The 25,265-nt window shown below is 42.2% G+C and overlaps 1 protein-coding gene across 1 annotated transcript in view; it reads right to left on the reverse strand.

The window, feature by feature from the left end:
- Window positions 1-2,918: 2,918 nt before the first annotated feature.
- LANCL2 (LanC like glutathione S-transferase 2) overlaps window positions 2,919-25,265 on the reverse strand; it is a 66,900-nt gene continuing 44,553 nt past the window's right edge. Inside the window, exons 3-9 of the mRNA XM_058725514.1 lie at window positions 24,049-24,256; window positions 22,845-22,992; window positions 21,680-21,826; window positions 17,726-17,908; window positions 9,323-9,499; window positions 8,973-9,045; window positions 2,919-5,541 (exon numbers count right to left, since the gene is read on the reverse strand). Coding sequence (XP_058581497.1) covers window positions 5,435-5,541; window positions 8,973-9,045; window positions 9,323-9,499; window positions 17,726-17,908; window positions 21,680-21,826; window positions 22,845-22,992; window positions 24,049-24,256 — 1,043 coding nt within the window. The 3' untranslated portion in view covers window positions 2,919-5,434. The remainder of the gene's footprint in view (window positions 5,542-8,972; window positions 9,046-9,322; window positions 9,500-17,725; window positions 17,909-21,679; window positions 21,827-22,844; window positions 22,993-24,048; window positions 24,257-25,265) is intronic.

A 25,265-nucleotide genomic window follows, 5' to 3' on the forward strand; every position in this document is an offset into this window, starting at 1 on the left:
CAGAGCATGAATGGGGGAGGGTCAGAGAGAGAGGGAGACACAGAATGTGAAACAGGCTCCAGGCTCTGAGCTGTCAGCACAGAGCCTGACGCGGGGCTTGAACTCACAAACTGTGAGATCATGACCTGAGCTGAAGTCGGAAGCTTACCCGACTGAGCCACCCAGGGGCCCCATAAGAATCTGTAATTTAAGTGTCAGTGCAGAACAAAGGCAACTTTCAGGCACGTGAGGTCCCAGAACATTTGGCCCAATTGCCAAGAAGGAATGTGGCCCTCCTTCCTGCTACTGGAGAGACTCAGGGCTCCTTGGGCCCTTATCCCCCTGTTAGTTCCCAATAGCTGATAGGGCATTGATAACTTCTCTTATGGCCTCTGTAAAGAAATGGTTTGCAAAGCTGGCCTCATCAGTTCTTGGAACTGTTGGGAGTATTTACATGATTATGGGAGGAAGTGTGATTATGTTACTTGGTACATGTTTTATTCCTGGGCAATACTTGAAAGAGTGGGGTGAGGTCCCTACTGACATGTGACTGGCACTGCTTCTGGTGGATGATCCCAGGAAGGCCACACGAGTCTACCTAGTATAGAACCGGAAGATCTCTGTGGGTCACTAAATAAAGAATAGGCCAGAGACATGGAGAACACAACCTCTCTAAACGTTCAGATTTTTCATAAGTCTGAAATTGTGGCTTCATTCCTTCTTGCTCCTATGGTTCTTCCTCCCCTTGATAGACCTTGGGCAGTGAGGTTTGTGCACGTGCGCACACACACACACACACACACACACACACACACAGCTGGCTGGAAGCTCCAGATTGCCAGGCACAGCAGTGACACTGAGCTGTCATGAGGCATGGAATTTTGGAACTGGACAGATCTGGGTTTTCATTCTGTTACTTAGGAGGTGAGCCTACGTCCTCACATAACAGCACTGCACCAATACCTTCACTTTCCCCAACAGAGCACATACATGAGCTAGACACCTTCTCCACTTATTTCATTTTAATCCTCCCACCAACAAAATGAGGCTGTCCTGATTATTGTCCTGGATTTCTGGGAAAACAAAACAAAACAAAACAAAGAAACAAAAAATTCCTTGAGCCTCAGGCAAGTTCTCGTTCAAGTTCACAAGTGGTTGAGCTCAGAGCTAAACACAGGCATTCAGATTCTTAATCTCCACTACATATGCCCCTTGATGGCACAGATCAGCCTCATCTTCATGCCAGAGGGTGTCACATTGCAAGGCAGGGTTGCTCATCTACCTGTGGTCCCCTCCTGCCATTTCCTGGAAAATGCACATGGGATTCTTCACCCAGGAGGCTTATCGCCCCCACCCCCCACTGCAGAGGAACTGTCTGACATCTGCTAAGGGAGGGCCTCCCGAGTCTGAGCTCAAGGCTACTCCCTCCCAATAGGTGTTCATCAAGCAGGACTGTGAACCTCATGAGGACAGGACCCATGACTGTCAGTTCATGCTCAGCACTTAGCACAACGCCTGGCACACTGCAGGTGTATAATAAACACGTGCTGAAAGAAGGACTCAAGCCTCCCATCTCCCAAGTGGATAAGGAAATGGGTGCGGTAATATTTGTGAAGCAGACTGGACCTCATTATAGCCCGAGCCATCTGGGATCACTGGTGCTTCTAGCGATCTAACTCTAGGAAGCCAGTCTTGGTAAAATGGGTCCTTGAAGGAGGCTGTAACTTCACGCTGATCAGGAGGCAATGATTCAACACAGCCTTCCAGGCCCATGGTCCAGTTCAACAGCAGGCTGACAGGCATCAGGAGGTGACAGCCATTTCGAAAATTGACATCCGGCTCTCCTTATGACATATGGAAAAATTGAGACTGGAGGTAGCGTCACCTGCTGCAACAGGGTCTTCCTAACTGGATGGGGTGGCTCCTGATTCCAGACACCCCTGCCACGCCAGTCTTCCACAGCATCCCTGCTTCCTACTTGAAGCCCAGCTTGCTAGCACACATTCTTTAATCCAGAACCTGACACCGTTACCTTTTGGGGTCAAAGACCACCTTGAAAGCCTGGTGAAAACTAGCAGCTGCCTCTCCAGATATTCATAGGCGTATGCACAGGAAATGGGCTCCTAGATACCTCAAAACCACCACGGTCCCATCCCCACAACAAGCCTGGCCTCATGCCTGACTTGAGGCCCTTGGAAGGAAGAGCCTCTCCAAGCTGCAGCAAAGAGCCTGGGAGGGCCTAAGGACAGTCCGTAAAAATGTTTAGGGAACCTGGGCTTTAAACCTGGATCACTGCTTTTATGAATTCGGCAAATGAAGTAACAGACGTTAAAAGCAGTACGCAGGAGGCAGGGTCAGAGTCCCCCACGCGGCCCAGAAGGCGGTGAGGGAGGAGCAGATGATGAGGACGGACAGAGGAGGCCCAGCTGCTCCATTTCCCAGTCACGTGCTCCTGACCAAGGCCTCTCCCCCCAGGTGTCAATTTCCTCCTTTCTGCCTGGGACACTTAGGGGAAGGGACGTTGAGTGCAAGTCAGTGTGTGACCACTGGTGACAACCATCTGCCCGTCCTCCATTCTGACTGTTACCCTGTGCAAGGCTGTCGGCTTTCTCACCTGTGAAACAGTCATAGTAATAGTGCCCCCCTCCTGCAGTGTTGTCGCCATTAAGTACGTGAGTGCAAAGGCCTGTCACACTATGCCAGCCACATAGATGCTGCTCTTACCATCACTGCCCAGGTTTCAGAGGGCCTTGGGATAGGAAAAGAACGCATGTGTAGAGACCTTCAGCAATCATCCCAGTGAATTATTCAGCACATCGTAAGGTGGGCACCCGCCACATTTTTAAGTGAACAATGAAATCTTCAGACTGGTGACCAATGCTCATAACCGTCACCCTTAAATGCAGAGAAGAAGTGAAAACAAATGAAGATCCCACCAGTCATCATCACAAAACTGTCTTTACTAACAAAACCAAAGAACCCCACATACTTTTCCCAACATCAACTATTTTTTCTTCCAAATTTTAAAATGGTATTGTGCATACACGTAGTTGTTTCAACTCAGACACATTTTGAAGGACACAAAGAAATCAAGAAATCATTGTGAGATGTTTTGAGATCTAAATTCAGACCTACATCTATTAAACTGACTTCTGTGAGTCCTCTGCTCCTTGGCGTGGATGCCATCACTCTTCCACCTTCAGGGACCAAGAGCTGGAACTGTCCTCATGCAGCAGCTACGTGCCAGACGCCAAGAAGCGGGCTGACGTGGAGTCACAGAGCTGCACATCTGTGAACATCTAGTGGGTAAGTAGGAAGGTGTCAACCCAGCTGGGTTAAAAAAGAAAAAACCGTAAATAAAATCTCCGTTTATTCCACAAGTATTTTATCTTTCCCTCAGTACATTAGTCAGGAAGAAGCCTCGTGCTTATTTTTCAGACCTGGTGGGATGCCCAGGTGAGTCACCCTTGCTGTTTCTGGTCTGGAGACACATGGCCAGAACCAGGACTTCCATGCGCTCCCTCTGGCTGAGACAGGCACAGCCCCTGTGTGGTCCCGCTGGCTTCCCCTGACAGAGCTTACAGCCGAAGCCCTGAGTGCCGCCATGAACGAGGCAGGCCAGACCTCGTAAGCTCTGTGTGTGCGGTTTGGGTGAGGTGGGTGGGAGGGAGGGCTGTCTGGCTGGGCTGTGATACCGGTGGTGAGCTCTCCTACCAGATAGTCCCCCTCAACTCATTCAGGACAGCATACTGTGCCTGAGAAGTTCCTGAGCAGGCCCAAGAAGTTGGTGAAAACAGAACCATGAGGGTTTATACCCATGGAAGCCATCCACCTAGTTTGAGAGAAAATAGTCATGGGTTAGAAACAAGTATCTGCAATGAAGGGACCCATGAGGCATCATCTAGAAACTGAAGGTCATGTTAGGGTGCCGGCCCCACAAACAAGGCTCAGCAACATTCCAAGAATTGCATATGCGTGAAGGAGATTTGTCTTCTACGTGGATATTCATGCTCCTTTATGAAAGGAGTGGACATGAGGGCTGATAAATGATTGGACGGTCCCTTACAGACCGGGGCCAGATGACCAGAGAAACCTGCTTTTAGTCTTTTACAATCCATGCCTCAGCTCACAAGACGAGAAGTATGTAGAAGTCCTAGGCTACTCGTATTATGATGACAAAAGTCTTCCAAAAACTGAAATCCACATGATAGAATTATTGAGGGTACAGTAATCGAAATGAATGCCCATTTTTTTTTTTTAAGATAAAACATGTCAGACAAATACCGTCATTTTCTTGGTTAGAACATTATGTCTCCCATATGCATAAATGCAGACTAGGCTTTTTATGCTTAATATATTTCATCAAATGTGAGATTTCAATCACCCAAAAGTGTGCAAAAAATGACTACTCCTTCCAAATTTACACTGTGATAAGTTACCGAATTTTGAAATAAGTTTAATTGCAGGGACATGGGAACAGCTGAGTATCTTTCCACTTATCACCATCTGGAATTGTATCCATGGAACTTATAGTAAGTTATAATGCTGATAAAATTGAGGTGCAGTCTGTTTTAATAATATAAACCAAATCTAGAATTGCCAATGCTTAGTCATTGCTGTTTGATTTACAACATGGTCACGAAAAGGCTTCCCTTGAATGTTCTCTGATTATCGTGAAGTCCACTCCCCAGGCGTCCGCTGCTTGGGATTGTAAGGAGCCTCTGGAACTTCACGTGGGAGCCGGAAACCGCTGCTGGGAATAGGGAGCTCCAGCTGGCCAGCAATGCATGCCCTCTGGCCTCTTAAAAGCACAAAGGGTGAACACAAAACACAAAGAGGGAGCGTTCAAGCACCTTGCGCAAAGGCTCAACCCCTGCCCCCAACCATTCCAGCAAAACCCCTTTTATTTGGTTGCTTTTCAATTTTTGGAGTGGTCTTTCCTTCATGCTTGTCTGAAAGGTTCTCATGGAAAATGCTGAAGAAGTAGCACTAGGATGTCACCTTAGAGATTCTTTCTGATAGATGAGAGACGCACTACCTGACTATTGCCTGTCAGTACACAAGACACCTCACTTTAAATATTATATACAGAGAAGTGGCCGCTGCCGTACCCTCGTGTACGGTCAGCTCCGGGCTCACGGAAAGAGAAGGGCTTTCTGTTTAGAACAACTTACATTTGCAGACAACAAACACCAGAAACATGCAAATGCTACATAAGGCTGGACGCGAAGAATTCATATTTGACACCAGTGAGGGAAACACTGTTACAAAACGCCAAAGGGATGGTTTCTGTCATTCATGCTCTAACTTGAGGGTCTCTGCAACGAAGGGGGTGCCTGTGAAGGTGTTTGCTTCTCTTTTTTTTGTTTTGCCTTCTTCAGGATTCACAGTTGGCTCTGTGTCAGGCACTAAGCAATCTGGCTTTTGGTCCAAACAGGTAGGTGTCTTAGCGGTCTCACTGCATCTTTTTATCCCTCTGCGAAGGGGCAAGTTCAAATGCTGGAAACCGTGATGTCTCTGGTACCAAGATGTCGGAGAGAAAGTGAATCGCCCCAGCCATGCCTGCAATGTAAAATGTAGATCCTTTTAGGAAAGGGCATGAGGGTAGAGTCTGAAAGAAAGTGGCCCTTAATCATTTCCTTTACCAGGGGCTGGAGGGATGTCGGAAAAGGTGCTGAGGATTTTACAGATGACTTCATAAAAAAAACCAGAAAACAGTTTACCTCAAAAATCGTTATATCAGTACCCAGCAGGCAATGATACCAGTTTTCTTCCCTGCCTTACCTTTCCTAAAAATTGGCTCTGGGTTTTAATCCTGTATCTTGAAACTTTACGATGAGTGCACAGAACAAATGAAAAAAGTTATGGGTGCTGCCGGTGTGCTATTTTAACCATAAAACTCCCTCTCTCACAGCTTTATTCTTATTTCAAACAAAAGGCTGCATTTCATATCTTCTTGAAGTTTTAAGAATGTTAATTTTTTTAAGTTTTTAATTTTAATTCCAGTGTAGTTAACATACAGTGTTATATTAGTTTTAGGTGTACAATACAGTGATTCAACAACTCTACACATTTCTGTGTTCATCAAAGTAAAGTGTATTGTTAACCCTTTCACCTACTTCACCCCCCTGCCACGGACTCAGCTCTGCTCTGGTAACCATCTGTTTATTCTCTATAGTTGAAGATTTGTTTCTTGGTTTCTCTCTGTTTTTGTTTTGTTTCTCAAATTCCACATATGAAATCATACAGTATTTGCCTTTCTCAGACTTATTTTGCTTAGCATAATACTCTCTAGCTCCATCCATGTCATTGAAAAGATTTCATTCTTTTTGATGGCTGAGTAATATCCCTGTGTGTGTGTGTGTGTGTGCGTGTGTGTACTACTTTAAAATGTATGCTACTTGAAAATGAACTTTATTTTCATCAAAATCCACACTCCAAATCATCACTGTAGTCTGCACCAGCATTGGGTTTTCAACTGACCTATGGAGGGTGGGTGAGGAAGCCTGCTAGCTGGCTCCAGTCTCCAGACCCCTCAGGTCCCTTTTCAATAGAAAAATTCCTCCCTTAATTGGATTATTGTTTGCTTATAGTTCTTCTTTTGATGTAAAATGTACATGCAACGAAACACACAAGTCTTCAGTGGACTCACTCTGAATTTTGACAAATGTGCATACACTCGTGTAAACTAAACTCCTATCAAGAGATGTGGAAATTTCCATTACCACCCTCAGAAGTGCCTGTCCCTACCGTCAACCCTGATGTGGATTGGTTTGGCCTGTTTCAGAATGTCCTGTGAATGGAGTCACATAGTACATAGCCTGTTGTGTCTGGCTTCTTGCCTCAATGATTTTGCAATTCATTCATGCTTTGTGTGTGTCATTGGCTGTTTTCCTACATTTTGGTTGTTCCCAGACTTCCCTGTAAGTTTTTGTTTGAAGGAAGGGTTCTAGGAAACCACTGACTTATTAGAACCCTCAGGAGGGGTCCTAGAGTGGCCAGGCTGAGATGACCTTTGTTCTCTTGTTTTGGTGAGGGGGAGCAGCAGATTCACCTAGATGGAACACTTGGGACGGAGAAAGTTCCAGAAGGGGTCATGGATGTCAGCATCCCTTTCAGCCTAGTAGTCTCCACACACGTATTCACTGTTACTATTTACCACCCATCCAACAAGAATCTATGCAGAGCCTACAGCCAGGCACTTGTGAGACACAGGGGAACAGATGAATCGGAGACCTTCCCAGCCTTTACGGAATTGTACACTCAGACTTCGACCTCCTGGGGTTTTAGCTGCCATTAATAAACTTGAATGAACTCCATTTAGAGTTCAGGTATCAACTCTATTGTATCTGATGCAAATACACTGCCGTTGTATGATGTAAAAGACTAAAATTTTTTTCTGAGAATTATTTTTTTATTATGATTTCTTTGAATATTAAAAGGATATTATCCTGTGAAAGAGAAGAGCAAATACTCTACTTTCTGCTCATATTTCTTTCTTTTTTTTTTTTTCTGCTCATATTTCTAATATGTGATTAAAAAATACTACCAATAGCAGAAATAGAACAGGGCATTTCACTACAGACAATTCAGACGTAAGAGGATAATAAAGAAGTACTATCACAGCTTTACACACATAAACTTAATGCCCTAGGTAAAGTGGAGCAGTGTCCCAAAAGCACAAACTGCTGAAACTTACCAAATATGAAATTGATAACTTGAACAGCCCTATAAACTACTGAATGAACTGGATTTAGAGTTTAAAAACTCCCCAAACAAAAAATCTTTACGCCATGATTTCATTGGAGAATTCTACCAAACATTTAAGTTAGAATTAACACCAATTCTTCCACGAATTAATACACTGTCTTTTCCAGAAAACAGAAAAGGATATTTCTCAAACCAGTTTATTAGGAATTAACTCTGATACAAAAACCAGACAAAGATGGTGCAAAAAAGGAAAAGTCTAAGCCAATATCTCTCACGAATATAGATGTGAAAATCCTCAACAAAATATTAGCAAATGCAATTCCGCAATATATAAAAAGACCAAGTGAAGTTTATCCCAGAGATACAAAACTAGCTTAATATTTAATAATCCATGATGTTAATAAGCTAAAGAAGGGGAAAAAAAATCACATAATCGTATCAAATGATGCAGAAAAAGCATTTGACAAAATTCAACACCAATTATTTGATTTAAAAAAATATTCAATCATTTATACCTTCTGAAGTTTACTTTGGAATTAATATAAGATGTACCTTTTAGAGCGACAAGTTATTAAAAGTTATCATCAATTTATCCTTTGCCCTTTGATTTCTGTGGCTTAAATGATAAATTATCCAATTCACACACACACACTCACACACACACACACACACACACACACACACAATATAAATGTAAAAACTGTAGGAGTCCTCTTTGTAGGATTTCTATTTTGTTTTCCTGAATTATATTCTCTATATTGTGCTTGTAGCAGAATTATTGTATTTGATTTCCTGTCATTGCTCATTCTTCAGAACTTTCTTCTGTACGCTTTTTACCAACTACTTCTAACTGCTCATACTGTCGAGTTACTAATATCAATTATTCATACTTATTTATATATCTAAAATAGTTAAATGTATTTAAATACTAAACATGTTTCCTGTGAGTAGATCAATATTATACGTACACAATATAACAGATGAAATGCAGAGGAGCAAACTTATTATTTCTTCTATTACTGACTAGCAAACATCCCATGTTCTGTCTGCATGTAGTCTTGACAAAAGATCAAGAAATATTTTAAGGACATTCGCAGGTACACAAAATAGGTAAGGCAAAGAGACTCATAATTTTCAGCAACAAACTACTTGGTTCAGGTTATTTTATGGTTGTGGAGGTATAATTCAAGTAAGAATAAATGGACTAGAACCAGTGCACAGGGACAGGGGGACCAAATTCACCCACCCACATATTTAAACCTAGCTTTTTTGCTCGCTCTTACCTTCGAAGAGAGAATAAGGTCTGTCAGGAATGCGGCACCCATGTGCTCCATACTCTAGACACCACTCTGCAAACTAAGAGGAAGCATATTTAAGAGCGGAGATTTCACTTGGCGAAAAGGCAACAAACAAGACATTGCAATGATTCGCCAGGAATCTAATAAAGAAGATTCCCAGGCAACCAGAGAGGGGTCAACAGGGCACAGACAGGCTAGGGCATGGCTATGCCAGGAGAAGCAGGGGAGATCGTGGAGTTGGGAGAAACAGGTTAAGAAAGGAGAGGAACTGTATTTTTGGATTTTGTGTACGCTTTCCCGAGTGTTCAAATGTTGTTTATATAAAGACTCCTTACTTTGCAAGCTCGGTAGAGATACTTTTTGTCCTGTGTGAGATGGTACAGGGACAGGAAAGAATAGCCGTTCCCAGCCGTCCCATGGCAGATACCATAGCCCTTGCGAAGCAAGCCTCGCTGCCAAATCACATCACTACACTCCATGGCTTCTTTCAGGTATTTCTCCTCCTTAAAGACCTGGGCAATGAAAAGTAAAGCAGTGTTAAAAAGATGTTTTGAGGGGCGCCTGGGTGGCTCAGTGGGTTAAGCGTTTGACTTTGGCTCAGGTCATGATCTCGCAGTCTGTGGGTTTGAGCCCTGTGTTGGGCTCTGTGCTGATAGCTCCAAGCTTGGAGCCTGCTTTGGATTCTGTGTCTCCCTCCCTCTCTGCCCCTCCCTCGCTTGTGCTCCTCTCTCTCTCTCAAAAATAAACAAACATTAAAAAAATTAAAAAAAAAAAAAGATGTTTTGAATGTAAGTTAGTAAAATAGTTTCCCTTTCTGGTTAGTAAATTACACAACATTAGGAAACCTGAAGTGGCTCCTGGGGTAAAATGAGCACCCCCAGCAACACCATGGTGCAGCACCTCACAATCTACCCATCTCTTCCCCTTGTGCTCCTAGTTCAGGCTTCTGCAAAAGTAATTCTAAAATTTAGTTTAAAAAATCAGAATAAAAGATGTCAGAAAAAAAAATGGGGCACCTGGGTGTCTCAGTTGGTTAAGTGCCTGGCTCTTGATCTCAGCTCAGGTCACGGTCTCGTGGTTTGTGGGTTTGAGCCCCGTATCGGGCTCTGTGCAGACCATGTGGAGTTTGCTTAGGATTCTCTCTCTCTCCCTCTCTCTGCCCCTTCCCCACTCTCTCTGTCTCTCTCTCAAAATAAATAAACTTAAAAAAAAAAAAAAGCAACCAGAAACTCTTTGGTAAGATGTTTTGACACACATCGCCCATTCTGTACTGCCTAGAGCAAGGTACACCACCTACAGTGTTGAAACTTACGCTCATGTTGAAGGTACCTGAGGGGCTGAGGATCTACAATGTTCTGCAGTGAAGAATACTCAACATCCTGGGTCAGCCACATTATCAGTAAGACCCTGATGGCCTGGCACTATCAGGGCGGGCGAGATCTGTCATGATCTATCACAGGGAAACCCGCACACAGCTTCCTGCTGGAGCAGACATGCCTGGGTTGCAGAACTTAATGGCACTGATTCCACTTAGTGGTTTATATGGACAGACACAAATGAGCTCAGCAAGGCAAATGCCTGGTAGGAGGAAGCTGTTTTTTTTTTTTTTGCCTCCTCATATTCCCTTTTAAACTGTCTTCTCTTTCTCCTCACATTTCATTAATTTTGTTTCTATGGTCCTTCCCTCGGAATCTGCTGTCTGTAATTTCCACTTGCTTATCACCTCATTCCATTCTACTGCAAATGAGTTTTGGGCAATGAATTAGAGGCAAGGGGGGCATTAGAGCTGATCTTTTTAGGGGTAGCAAATAGGATTCATCTACTTGTCAGTGATTAGTAGTGACCTCAAAAAAAAAAAGGGTGAACTGTGTGAATCAGGGTCTGTAGAGGGTAGGAGGAGGGAAAAGCGAGGGTCATTTGCATGTTACTCACTACTCCTGATCAAGAGTCTGTTCACCAGAGTCAGATGCAAGACTAACCCATGAAAGCCATTTGAGATGTGGGCTCTGGGGTCAGACTGCCTGAGTTGGAATCTCAGCTCTGTGTGGCCTTGAACAAATCACTGAACTTCTTAGGTCTGTTTTCTCAACTATAAAAGGATACTATTTCCTCACCTCAGTGGCTTCTTATGCGTATTAATGACACCAAGTCAATCAGATGGGGGGGAAAAAGTCTTTTCAATAAACAGTGTAGAAAGAATCAGATTTCCTGATGCTTAACAAACAAAGAACCTCTCTTGGGCTGCCTGGGTGCATCAGTCGCTTAAGTGTCTGCATTCGGCTCAGGTCATGATCTTGGGTTCGTGAGTTCGAGCCCCGCATTGGGCTCTGTGCTGACAGTTCAGAGCCTGGAGCCTGCTTCAGATTCTTTGTCTCCCTCTCTCTCTGCCTCTCCCCCACTCACACTGTCTCTGTGTCTCTCTCAAAAATAAACACTAAAAAAATTAAAAGCAAAAGCAAGACCCACTCTTTTTACCTCACATGCACAATTCTAATATACAAAATATACACGTAACATACAAAAGTTAACTGGAGATAGTCCATAGTTCTAAATGTAAAATCTAAATCTGTGCAGTTTGTAGGAGAATATTCTCTGTATAATCTGGGGGTAAGTAAAATTTTGTGACAACTGATAAAGGGAAATCTCACTAAAGTGGAGTTGGGAGGTTAGAAGGGAAAGCCTCAGCACTAGAGTCCCTTCCAGGAAGGCTTGACAATTCCAGACCCCACCAGAAGAGGAAACAAAAGAATCATTACAGGCCCCAACAGGGAATAAGGTTCATTGCATCTTCTACAAGAAATCGACTACCCCTGCAACGCAGCCAATGAGAAACTGTCATCACTCTGAACTCTTGCTTTTTCCTAATGGACTTACATTCAAAACAAGTCCTCCCCCTTCCTCCTTCTCCATAACATGGTTCTCTCCTTTGTTGGACTTGCCTGTGGTTTTGCCATAGCCTGCACATGCCAGGATGTAATTCTCTGCTGTTCTTGAATAAGCCCATTTTGCTGGTAAAATAACTGGCTGTTTTATTTTTTAGCTTAACAATTTCTTAGACAAGACACTAAAAGAAATTACCATTAAAAACACTTGATAAAACACAGACTTTATCAGAATCGAAAACTCCCTTCATCAAGAGATACCATAAAGATGATGATTAGGTCAACTATAAAATTATTTCCAAACCATATAACCTGACAAAGACTTGTAACAGAAGATATGGAGAATTCTTACAGCCCAATAATAAAAAGATAAAAGAATAAAGCAACAGGGGAAAAAGAAACGAAGAGATAATTTAACAAAGGAAGATATACAAATGACCCATGAACAGGCAAATCTGCTCATCATTAATCTTCAGGAAGATGCAAATTACAACTACAATGAAATAGCCACCAGAATAAAATCAAAATGACTTAGAATACCAACTGTTGCCAAAGATGAGGAGAACCCTCTTACACTGCTGATGGGACTATAAAAGGCACAACTATTACTCTGTGCAAAGCTTTGGCAGTTTCTTACAAAACTGCAGCTACTTTCTGATCAGCAATTCTACTCCCAGGTATTGGCCCCAAAGACCTGTACAAGTGTTCATAGCAGCTTATTCATTAAAATAAGTGAAACTGGAAAACAATTAATAAACTGTGCTATGTTTATGGAAGTGATTTTTAAACTTAGGAAGGTATCATGATCTTGAGGAAGGAGGAAAGAAAGTAGAGTTTGAAAGAATCTCTCCAGGTGAGTCTGATATGCACCCCTAAGTATTCCATATTTCAAATAATCGACTTACAAAGGAGCCTCTGGAACACAGTTTATATGAAAACATTTTCTGATGCATGGTCAACAGCTGACCATCAGGGAGCATTTCTGCTAGAATTCTATTCTGGGGTTTTCGGTGCCAGCACGTAGGTGCAGGAGCAGGAAAGGCACAGTGGTTTCACACTTGAGCATGAAATCGAAACATTATGTTGATACCACTTTGGTATGATTTACGTGGTTTTGTGGGCATATTTGTAAATACCTTTCCAAATACAATTTTCATCTGACCAATGTTGGCATTTGTTTATAGTGGCTGAATCCATACAAACTGCTAATACCAGAGGGTCCATATGCGTAGTTAGAAGAAGGTAGAATTTGTTATCATTACCTGTAATTTACTGTCAGATAATCAAGAACTGATTATAACTATTCAGCAAAATAGCTTCCAGCTATAGGGTCCACAAACATAATTTGTTAGAAAGTCATTTGCAATTAATAAAATTCCTAATACAGCATATTGTTAAGACCCTGACATTTTTTTCAAGGATCATCTAAACTACTATAGAATTTTAAATTAACAAATAATACATGTTCATACAAAGTGGAGTACACTCAACTACCCACTGCAACTTGATTAGCATCTATAGGAAGGGAAAACAAATTAAGTGAGCCTCCACTCAATTTATAGTTTTTTTTTAAGTTTATTTATTTATTTTGAGGGGTGGGTAGGGAAGGAGGGGACAAAGAAAGAGAAAGAGAGAGAGAGAGAGAGAGAGAGAGAGAGAAAAGGTAAGCAGGGCAGGGACAGAAAGAGAGAGGGAAAGAGAGAGAATCTCACTCAGCGCTGACACTGATGCTGGGCTTGAACTCAGAAACTATGAGATCATGACCTGAGCCGAAATCAAGAGTTGGACATAGAACCAACTGAACCACCCAGGCGCTCCTATAGTTTTATGTGTGAAGGATATTAATAAATTTTCAAATACTTGAAAGCCTTATGCTTTCATAAGCATTCTTGAAGAACTTATGAGTTGACATGCCAGCATGAGAAACTGTTGAAAACTTATTACACAAAATGTAAGCACTTCCTAATTCTGAGACCCCTTCAATGAACGCAGATCCTCTTGAGTTAACAAAAACCTGAGAGAAAATGGAGCCTAGAGCTGTGTTTCTCTAGCTTTGCACTTCCAACCCCGCTCCTGCCCACACCACCCTCTGCCTCAGCCAAACAAAAATCTCACCCTCTACTCTCTGACTCTGAAAATATATTTTTACCCCTAATTGTAAAACTATGTTCTAGAAGCCTTTTCAAATTGCCATTGATGCCCTCTTCCCCAAAAGATTCTGGTGTTTCTCGCCCTCCTCATGTTTGACTGGCGATGTAAATGGACAAAATTAAGTTTCAGTGATGAAGAATGGGATCTTAACGGGTTTTGCTCCACACTTTTTAGAAGACAGGAATTTCTGTGTTGGAATAAGCAGGGCAAGGACAGGCGTTCAAATGATATTCTGAGTGAAAGCCGCACAGGCAGCAGGGGGTCTGCGCCACCTGTGGCACAACCAGGAGCAGAGCTCTGTTACGTGTGACCAGCACAGGTGCAAACGGATGGTGGTGACAAAGGATGGTGGTGACGGTCAGCAGGGCTAATAGACATGGACCTCCCCAGGATGACGGCCCCGCTGGAAGCCCTGACGCCTCATTACTGCTTCCCACTGGCTCAGGGGTGGGGATGGGGGAGACCCTCAGAAGCCAAGACTCTGGGCCACCAGGAGTGCCCCCCTCTACAGTTTATCCCCTTTAATGTGAAAGAGAAAAGGGAGTCTGGCAAACAAAAGCTTTCATATTTTAACAAAGTCCTACATCTGTTTTGAATATCAGAGTGCCCTTGTTTGTCAACAATATACTTAGATATTATGGTTGGATATTTATAATATTATAAACTTAGCTCTATGTCACTGAAGTTCCAACGATTGCTCTAGAGCTCCAATAAAGGGAGGCAGTGACTTGAACAAAATTCTGTTTTAATTTAAAGGCTGAGGTATTAATAGTTAAGAAGACGAATCATTAAATTCGTCTGATTTCCAAAGTGTATTTCATTGTGCCTTGCTCTTACCAAATATCCTAACTTTCTATTTTCTTGAATGCTCATACCTGAATTTTATATTATTTGAATATTTTAGCTATTACTATTGTAGGGAGACTAAAAGATTCTGAAAAATTTGCCTAAATTATGAGAGATACATAGTTAGTCGCAAGGGGAAAATAAAACTGATTCAGAGACCAGTTCTCTTGTTATTTTCAGGTAGAAATGTGAATTCTGCTTCATTAATTCCATCTACTTCCTCAAAACTAAGGGACTTTGCCAAAACACTAATCAATCTTTGTGATTATTGTCATATACTTTGATATATGAGCAACAACCTCCAACATCAAATATTATAAATAAAAATGTATTTAAAAAATAAAATTATGAAAAAAGCATTGGTTACAATCCAATTAAAAAACGCACAGAGGGCGTAACTGGGTGGCTCAGTCAGTTATGATCTCATGGTTTGTAAGATTGAGTCCTGTGTTGGGCTCTGCTGCTGACAGCACAGAGCCTGCTTGGGATTCCTTCTCTCCCTCTGTCTCTGCCTCTTCCTTGCTTGTGCTCTCTCTCTCAAAATCAACAAATAAACTTATTAAAAAAAGGGCAGAGGATCTGAATAGACATTCTTCCAAAGAAGACATACAGATTACCAACACACAAATGAAAAGATGCTCAACATCTACAAATCATCAGGGAAACAGAAATCAAAACCACAACGAGATATCACCTCACACCAGTGAGAATGGCTAAAATCAAAAAGACAAGAAATAACAAATGTTGGAGAGGATGTAGAGAAGAAAAAACCTTGTACACTACTGATGGGAATGTAAATTGGTTTAGCCACTACGGAAAACAGTATGGTGGTTCCTCAAAAATTTTAAAATAGAGATACCATATGATCCAATAATTCTACTATTAAATATTTATCCAAAGAAAACAAAAACACTAATTCAAAAAGGTATGTGTACTCTATGTCTATTGCAGCTTTATTTATAATAGCTAAGAGGGTGTGCTCGGAGACTACTTCAAACAAACAAACAAAATCAAACATGAATCTAAGACAAAAGATAAATCCATCTGAAACTTAAAGTTACACAGAAAAAAAAATTAAAAATAAAAAAAAAAAAGAGTGATTAGGGGTGCCTGGTTAAGTCAGTTAAGCGTCCGACTCCGGCTCAGGTCATGATCTTGTGGTCCGTGAGTTTGAGCCCCACATCGGGCTCTGTGCTGACAGCTCAGAGCCTGGAGCCTGTTTCAGATTCTGTGTGTGTGTGTCTCTCTCTCTGCTCCTGCTCATGCTCTGTCTCAAAAATAAATAAAAACATTTAAAAAAATTTATAATAGCTAAGATATGGAAGCAATGTTTGTGTTTATATATACATATAAAATATCTATAATGGAATATTACTCAGCCATATAAAAGGATGAAATCATGCCATCTGGGACAACATGGATGGACCAACAAGGTATTGTGCTAAGTGAAATAAGTCAAGACTGAGAAAGGCAAATACCATATGATTTCACTTGTATGTGGACTCCAAACAGAAAAATGAATAAAATAAAGAGCAGAATCAGACCTGCAAATACAGAGAACTGATGGCTGCCCAGGGGGAGGAGGTGGGGCGACGGGCAACATGGGTGAAAGAGAGTAGGAGATACGGGCTTCCAGTTGGGGGGTAAGTCACAGGAATAAAAGGCACAGCCTAAGGAATAGAGTCCAAGATACTATTAAAGTGTTGTATGGTGACAGATGGTAGTGCACTTGTGGTGAGCCTGGGAGAACATACAGACTTGTGGAATCACTATGTCGTACACCTGAAACGAATACAACATTGTGTGTCGACTATGTTCAAATAAAAAACTAAAAAAATAATAAAATGTGTTAAGTCTCCTAAAAAACGTGCTTGGAAACATTTTTTCTCTGAGAACATCCATTATTTTTTCCAAGAAAGGACAAAACACTTAAGGGTCATAGAATATAGTAAGCTGTTTGTAATTTCAACTTCTATGTAATAAAATATTAAGAAAACACATTTAAAAAACACCGGAAAACAAAGCAGCAGCACTGTTTGCTTTCAACTTAGAAGATAATTCTTAGTCCAGGAGAGAAATCAAATGTATTCTTAATATTGTGCCCAAATGCATCTGGACAGTACCAGAAGACATCCGTAAAGGTACTGCCTATTTTCAGATAATATTCCATATGTGTAAAACTTTGAACATCACACCCATCCCTTATGAATAATTTTATAACAATTTTAAACTCAAATTTAAAAGCCCCTGAATAAGCATCATCATCCAGCACTAAAGGCTTATTCAAGCAAGAAAATAAAATGATGGGAAGTCAAACAAAAAAGCATTTGGTTATAATAGTGCCTATTGCCTTACTGGATATTCACACTCAGGATAAAAATCATTACTCTGCCGTTGGCTAGATTTTCTTTTTTTCTTTTTTAAATTTTTTAATGTTTATTTATTTTTGAGACAGGGAGAGACAGCATGAACGGGGGAGGGTCAGAGAGAGAGGGAGACACAGAATCTGAAACAGGCTGCAGGCTCCGAGCTGTCAGCACAGAGCCCGACGCGGGGCTCGAACTCACGGACCGTGAGATCATGACCTGAGCCGAAGTCGGATGCCTAACCGACTGAGCCACCCAGGTGCCCCGAGATTTTCTTTTACAAGTGAATATAATCGCTGTCAACACACACACACTTAGAGCTCCGACCATAGGAGTGACCAAGTGAAACAGGGAGACTTCATTTTCTAAAAACATTAATTCTAAAAAGCTTTTAGTTTGCAATCAAATGTGCTGGCCAAAATCTAACTGAGAACCTGGTGGAAAACTGAAGCTCTGAACAGTAAATGCTTGTGGTACACATGGCAGTACTGACCTTGTAAGCCTGCGTAAGCATGTGGATGACGCCCGGGGCACCGTGGCACCAGTGGACCAAGCGATCGGTCTCATTGCTTAACGACGAAGGGTAATTCCCAGATCGGAATCTCTTGTGGCGCACGTAATCAATACTAGGTTTCACCATTTCTGTCAAGGTCTCTTGGTCCACTTTTGCTGCTGGCTTTAAACAAATAAAAACAAAACATTTAATTTCTTTTTCCTTATGTGTTTTTTAAGCCTTTGTACTGTAGCTAGTATAATAAAGCATTGATTACCTGGAATACTGAAGAGCATTTAAAATTAAAATTAATTCAATTATCTGGTTATTTAAGACTTGGATAGACCTTTTGTTTCAAATTTTTTTGATGTTGAAGACAGTCCGAAGGCCATCTGCTAGAGAATTCCCTCTCGCTCAGGGTAGGCCTTCACCTGACTGAATGAAGCCCCCCCCACACTGCGGAGGGCAAACTGCTTTACTAGAAGAAGTCCATGCATTCGTAAGAGTGCCAACAACACCGACTCCATCTTGTTCACGTTTGCTCAGGGACCTCTCTTGTGGCCATGTATTCTGGGCCACTTGGAGATTAATATACATGCCTTAGAAATAACTGCTGCGGCAAGGATGGGGGAAGCCTGTTTTGGCCTCCCAGGAGTCTGTCAGAGATAACACAGTCTTTCCCCTTCCTGAGGCACAGGTGGGGGGCCCTGAGATCTCACTAAAGAGTAGCTGCCCATTAGGTGTGTGCAAGCCCTTTGAGGTGTGTGCAAACCCTCTGATCTCACTGCAACACTCTTCTGCATGTCCCCTCCCTCCACAAAATCCATGGACTAAGGTCTGGACTTTGCAGAAAATAATTATGCAGGTGCCATGGATCATCCCCTACTGACACTCCCCCCCCACCCACCCGACCCTCGTCAGTAAGGTACCCTGAAGAAAAGTCTGTGTAAACTCCATGGAGTGGCTTATGTTTTCTGCCTTCTCAGTTGGGGGATACTTTACCATCCCTCCCCTTACGTTCTAACACCATTCAATTTTTTTTAACATTTATTTATTTTTGAGAGACAGAGAGAGAGAGAGAGAGAGTGAGTGAGTGGGAGAGGGGCAGAGAGAGAGGGAGACACAGAATTTGAGCCAGATGTGGGGCTCGAACTCATAAACGGTGAGATCATGACCTGAACTGAAGTCAATGCTTAACCAACTGAGCCACCCAGGCGCCCCTACACCATTTAAATGTAAATCTCACCCCAAATACCCTCATAGAAACATCCAGAAGAATGTCTGACCACATACCTGGACACTTTGGCCCAGCCAAACTAAAACACAGTATTAACCATCAGAGACAGCTAGCTAACATTTTTAGTGGGAACTTTGAAACACCTGTATCCGTAGACCTTTACCTGAGCGGTTTCTCCAAAAACAACCAAAACATCCCACTTCAACCCCCCTCGTGAGGTGAAGGCAGTGATGCCAACGGGTAAGAGAGGCGGCAGTGCGTGATGCTGGCCGTGGCGACAGGGAGGTCTCCCCTCACACCCTGAAGACATCCAGCCAAGCCCCCTGTGTTCAGTTCTATGCTTCACTTCAACTGTCCTCTACACCAGCTTTCTTGAATTGAAAGATCTGGTTCGGTTTCTCCAGGACATTTCCTTTTGTCTCCAGTAGGAGTTAGGGGAGGGCCAGTCACTGTGCAGGGTGATCTTATTGGCAGAAGTCCAACTGCTCTGTACAAAGTTTTCAAAGAAGCCCCCTCGCTGCCCAAACACCATGCCCCACATGCACGCATCTCTCGGTCTTTGATAGTAACAGCACATTAAGTTCCTGAGTGCTGGGTTTTACAGGACAAACCAGCTTGCTTCTTGCTGGCATCCTCTTTTTCAGACACCTATGTGTGATCTTGCTCTGTCCTGCCTGGTCACCTGCCATTCTTTCATCTACTCTCAGTCTACACATTTGTAGTCTGGGGCTCCAGATGTGTCCTAGTCTCATCAAGAAGTTAGTTTCTGGTTTATTGTTGTCCTTGCTGTTTTGGGATGATTTTCAAGAGGAGAAATGTGTTTATTCTGCCATCTAGAAAGTGGAGTTTCAGTCATGTTTTAAAAGTTTTTTGTGTGTACTGTTGTGACAGCCTTCCAAATGAAACTGCATGGGAGAACCGTCCACCGCCACACTGACCCACGGCTGCACGGTAGACTGGCACTAAACGCAGGGGTGGTGGGGGAAAAGCCGCGTGTACCTGGCCCTTGTAAGCGAGCTTTGGCACACAGCTGCTTAAGAGATTGCTACAAGAAAACCGACGCTGATTTCCATACAGAATTCTGGGTAAATAATGGTGCCATGTTCTTCACTTTAAAAGCAGACAAGGGGACAATTTTGTGACCTGTGTTTCTCTCAAGGAAACCCTTATTATCTAACAAAATTAACCTAGACACCTCAATCTAAACTAAGTGATGTCTTATTGGTGTGGTTTTCATATGGTTATGATTCCCATAAGGGTGTCACTTAAGAAGAAAAGTTTCAAAAGCTAGTGTCAAAACATTTTTCTGGGGAAAAAGAAAACACACACAAATCACCAACTTCCCAGAATAGCAGTGCTATTTTTAAATGAAATGCAATTCTAGTTACTTTGGAAACATGTGTCTGCACTATAAAGAAAATTCACAAATTGGAGTATATGTTTTATTTTTCTAGAATAAACAACGACAACTAGTTACCAGAAAATGGGGGTTTAGCCCTGTTTAAATATGAATTTCCTTTACTGAAAGAGTAAGTTTTTGAAAAAAAAATTTTTAATTTTTGAGAAAGAGAATAGTGTCAGCGGGGGAGGGGCAATGGGAGAGGGAAACATAGAATGCGAAGCAGGGCTCCAGGCTCCAAGCTGTCAGCATAGACCCCGACATGGGGCTCGAACTCACAAACTGTGTGATCATGACCTGAGCCAAAGTTGGACGCTTAACCGACTGAGCCACCAGGTGACCCATGGTAGAGTAGGCTTTCAAAAAGGATGTGAAGTAAAATTTTTAAAAAGAAGTATAAAGGTTTTTAGTTAAAAAGATCTAAATTCTAATAATCCACACTCCTTGACTTACCAGCTTCGCGATTTTCAGCATTAATTAACTACTCTTTTATGGGTGTGGTAGATAAAGAAAGGTTTAATTAGGGGCGCCTGGGTGGCTCAGTTGGTTAAGCGTCCGACTTCAGCCAGGTCACGATCTCGCGGTCCGTGAGTTCGAGCCCCGTGTCAGGCTCTGGGCTGATGGCTCGGAGCCTGGAGCCTGTTTCCGATTCTGTGTCTCCCTCTCTCTCTGCCCCTCCCCCGTTCATGCTCTGTCTCTTTCTGTCCCAAAAATAAATAAAAAACGTTGAAAAAAAAAATTTTAAGAAAGGTTTAATTAAAGAAAAAAAAGTAGGCTGTGTCTACAGTGGGGAAGGGAGGTCCAGGCCATGGGGCTGGAAGCAGGTTGAAGCAATATTTGGGGTGGGGTCTGTGCCTGCCTGATGGAAGTGAGTATTTAATTCAGCGGATGTCACGGATGATTGAGAGACCAGATCATCGAGACAACAGTAAACTAGTTGAAAATTTAGAACACAACTGACAGCAAGTTGGGGGTATCTGAACATGAGAAAGTCTCTGCCCAGTCTGGATGCTGGAGGCTCTTTCTGCTTCCCTCCATTCAAAGAGTTCCTACTACAATGAGCAGAAAGACATAGAAGAAAAATGCAGGCAGCAGGCACCTCACTAACCCAGTACAAAAGTGCATGCAGGACGCACACTCTTGGACTTCACTGCTTGGGGTTCATGAAGCAGAGCATAAATATCCATGATTCAGTGTAGGATCCTTATTTAATTTCAGTCTGCTGGATTTACACTAACATTTCAGGCCCCATTTCCCATCCGATCAAATATTTTATACTGTAGTCACTGTATTGGTATTCCAGAGTATTCCTATTTACCTGCATTAACATGTAGTAGATTCCAGCCATGCCGTGGGCTGCTCCAACATACTGCTTCCTGTGCCACTGATACAACAGCGGACAGCGCTCAGCCTTCCTTTCTTCCCTTGACAGGGTCTTGCCTGATTCAATAATGGCATTGACTACCTACGGAGATTACGAAGACAGCGTTAAGTATCTTGTTTTTGTCTAATTAACAACATGTCTTTACATAGATTACTTAATCCAAAAATCTGTAAGCAGTGAATAGCACCACTGTTATCTTTATTTTATAAATTAATAAATAGAGGCAGAGAGAAATCAGAAGACAATCTCAGAGTAGAAAAAGACATCAGGGAGTCAAACCAAAAAATTAAAAGTTCTTTGCGTGAACAGTTCACTGGAATCTAGAAAAACTTCCTAAAAGAACTTTCCCAGACTGCTTAGTTGCCTTGTAACTGCAATGTTTTCTCCAAAAGACTGGCCCTACATCTTCCAGGAAAGGCTGGAGGAACTGGCCTTATTTATGAACGGCTAATGAAATGCCCACAGCATGCAGGGTTTTAGTTAAATCCAAAGAATATCATACCTGTAATGACTACATGGCAAAGACACAAACCGTTTCCTCATATCCTCTCTCCCCTCATACTTTTGGTAACAGTGCTCCAAGTTTTCGCTGGGCACCTGGGCTCTGAGCTACAGACAGACACGGTCCTCTGAACAAGTTCTGGCAGTGAAGTGTGAGCAGGAGTGAAGCAGACAACCTCTAGATTGTGGCCTTAAAAAACAAGCTGCTTTGCTGCTCAAGTAGCTTGGGTCTTGCAGATAAGGGCATGCCCCTAGGACATGGCAGAACAGGACAGAAGAACCTGGATCCTTAGCCATATTCCCAGGACTGCCTAACCAGTTCAGATACCTCATGACCAGAAATAAACATCCTATCTTTTGAGAGATGCTGTTGTTTGGTTCTAGTAAAAACAGGTGAATTAATAGTGGCCTAAGAGGACAGATTTTTACAAAACGTACCTAGAAAGGAAAAAGAGGAGCTATTCAGTGATTTTATGACATCCCTTAAGAAATTACTGCTACCCAGAAGCAGAGTCCAGCCACTAATGCTGCTCTGTGCTGACAGGCTGGGATGGTAGACAGGAGCGTGCACCCACTGTTGCCGGCAGCCCCGCTGTACCTCTTTAATAGCTGACTCACACACGGTGCCCGGGCCGATCTCCGTGTTCAGGTAGAGTAAGGCGTACAGATAACCTGCCCGTCCATAGAGCAGCTCATCGGGAAGGTCCGAATCTCGGCACACAATCGTCTTCTGGAGCTGCAGAAGTCTACCCAACAAGAAAAATTCTGTTTTCCCGGACAGTGTCTGAGATACCTCTTCCTGAAACTGTCAATAACCCCATCACTTTAGGAATTACCTGTTACTTTAAATCTAAAACCGATTTTACAACATACTGAAAAAAAAAAAAAAAAACAAACCCACCCACCCAAGCAACCAAAACTTTTCCACTACACTAATTTCTCTCTCAGATATCAAATTAATAACAAAACACCCTTCGGTTCAAAATATCTACCTTTAGGGACGCCTGGGGGGGCTCAGTCAGTTAAGCACCCGACTTAGGCCCAGGTCACGATATCACAGTTCCTGAGTTCAAGCCCCGCATCAGGCTCTGTGCTAACCCTGCAGACCATGCTTGGGACTCTCTCTCCCCCTCTCTCTCTGCCCCTCTCCTGCTCTCTCTCAGAATTAAAAAAAAAAAAAAAAAAAAAAAAGTCTACCTTTATATCTAGTCTAAACGATGTAAGGGATGATATTCAATTTTAAAATCCAGAATGATTTAAAATGTAAAAGAAAAGAGTACTAAAATGTAGTCAATGCTTGGGAACTAGCTTGAGTCATTCTGTCTTTCAAAAAACATCAACCAACTAGCATGTGTCACACACTCCACCAGACCACAGGCGTGAGCCCTGATTTCTCCCTCTTCAAAAGAGAATATAAACCAATTATTTTAGGTGCAATAAAAGTTTTACACTAATTGTTCCAAAAGAATTGAACCTAAAAATAACTTAGTTATGATAGCAAACCTAAGGCACAGACGCTAATTTTCATGCAATGAAGGCAACCAAGATTACTTAGGAAAAGATTAAAGTAACATGAAGTAACATGTTTATTGCTCCCCAAATGAAGGCAGACACAGGCTTGGATAGAAAGGAGACGTGATCTTATCGTTATGTTCCAATTAATATATAACCTCTTCACTTCTTGGAAAGGCCTGTTTGCAACAAGAGATGAATTAAAAAATAATTTCCTTTTTGAATACCTTTCTACAGCAACACCTTAAATTGAGAATTTAGAGAAAATACTTCCAGTTTTAAAAACTCACTTTGTGATGCATTCCTGGGACTCACAGTCACTTTTGAGTTTATGATACACCACAGCTCCTACTGCAAGGGGTCCAGCATCTCCACACAGGAAAGTGACCCTGCGGCCATTTAGATTCCGAAGTGTTCTCTTTACATAATCCAGGGATCGGAGTAGGTAGGTCTGGTCACATGTGACCCGGTACAGCTGCAGGTATAAAAGGGCTATGCCTAGAATAATGCCCCACCCCCAAAGAAAAGCATTATTACCTTTCTTTTTCACCTTCAGGATGTTATTTTATGATTACACGAAAAACTACATAAAACCTGTTTCTGAAGGAGCCTCATCCAACAAATTACACATGATTCATCTTTTAAAAACAGAAAGATGGGGTGCTGGGTGGCTCAGTCAAGTTGTGTGTCTGACGCAGGATTTCAGCTCAGGCCATCATCTCATGGTTCGTGGGATCGAGCCCCACATTGGGCTCTACGTTGACAGAGTGGAGTCTGCTTGGGAGTCTCTCTCTCTCTCTTTCTCTCTCTACCTGCCCCTCCTCCACTCGTGCTTTCTCTATCGTTCTGTCTCTCAAGCTAAAAAAAAAAAAAAAAAAGGAAAATAAAAACAGAAAAAAAAAAACCTCAGGGAAGAAAAGGCTAAACCAAGTTTAAATCCATTATCCTACTAATTGCTCTTATAGTGATTCAATACCTCCTAGACAAGGTAAAATGTATGACTTCCCACGCATTCCCATTTTCTGTACATTCATTTTAAGATCTTATCCCTTCTCCTCTGTATTTTAAGCTAACTTGGATCCTTTTTACTTCTCATATAATCGTTTCCTCCTATCTCATCCTAAATTAAATTATCACTTTCTAAATTTTACACCCTCTTCTTTCCAATTTTCCTATTTCTCACAATTTTTCAATTTCTTTAGTGACCAACATATCCAAATGACCAACCAATCAGTGATCAACTCACTGTTTACGGACTAGCTATCTGATGCAGAGTAAGGTAATGAACACAGAAGACAGAGTTTATCACGTATGTAACCTTCCTATTTAAAAAAATATTTTTTAATGTTTTTATTTTTGAGAGAGACAGAGGTGAGCGGGGGGAGGGCAGAGAGAGAAGGGAACACAGAATCCAAAGAAGGCTGCAGGCTCTGCGCTGTCAACACAGAGCCCCACACGGGGCTTGAACCCACGAACCATGAGATCATAATCTGTGCTGAGGTCAGAC

The sequence above is a fragment of the Neofelis nebulosa genome, chromosome 4 (genome assembly GCF_028018385.1).
Source record: "Neofelis nebulosa isolate mNeoNeb1 chromosome 4, mNeoNeb1.pri, whole genome shotgun sequence".
NCBI lineage: Eukaryota > Metazoa > Chordata > Mammalia > Carnivora > Felidae > Neofelis > Neofelis nebulosa.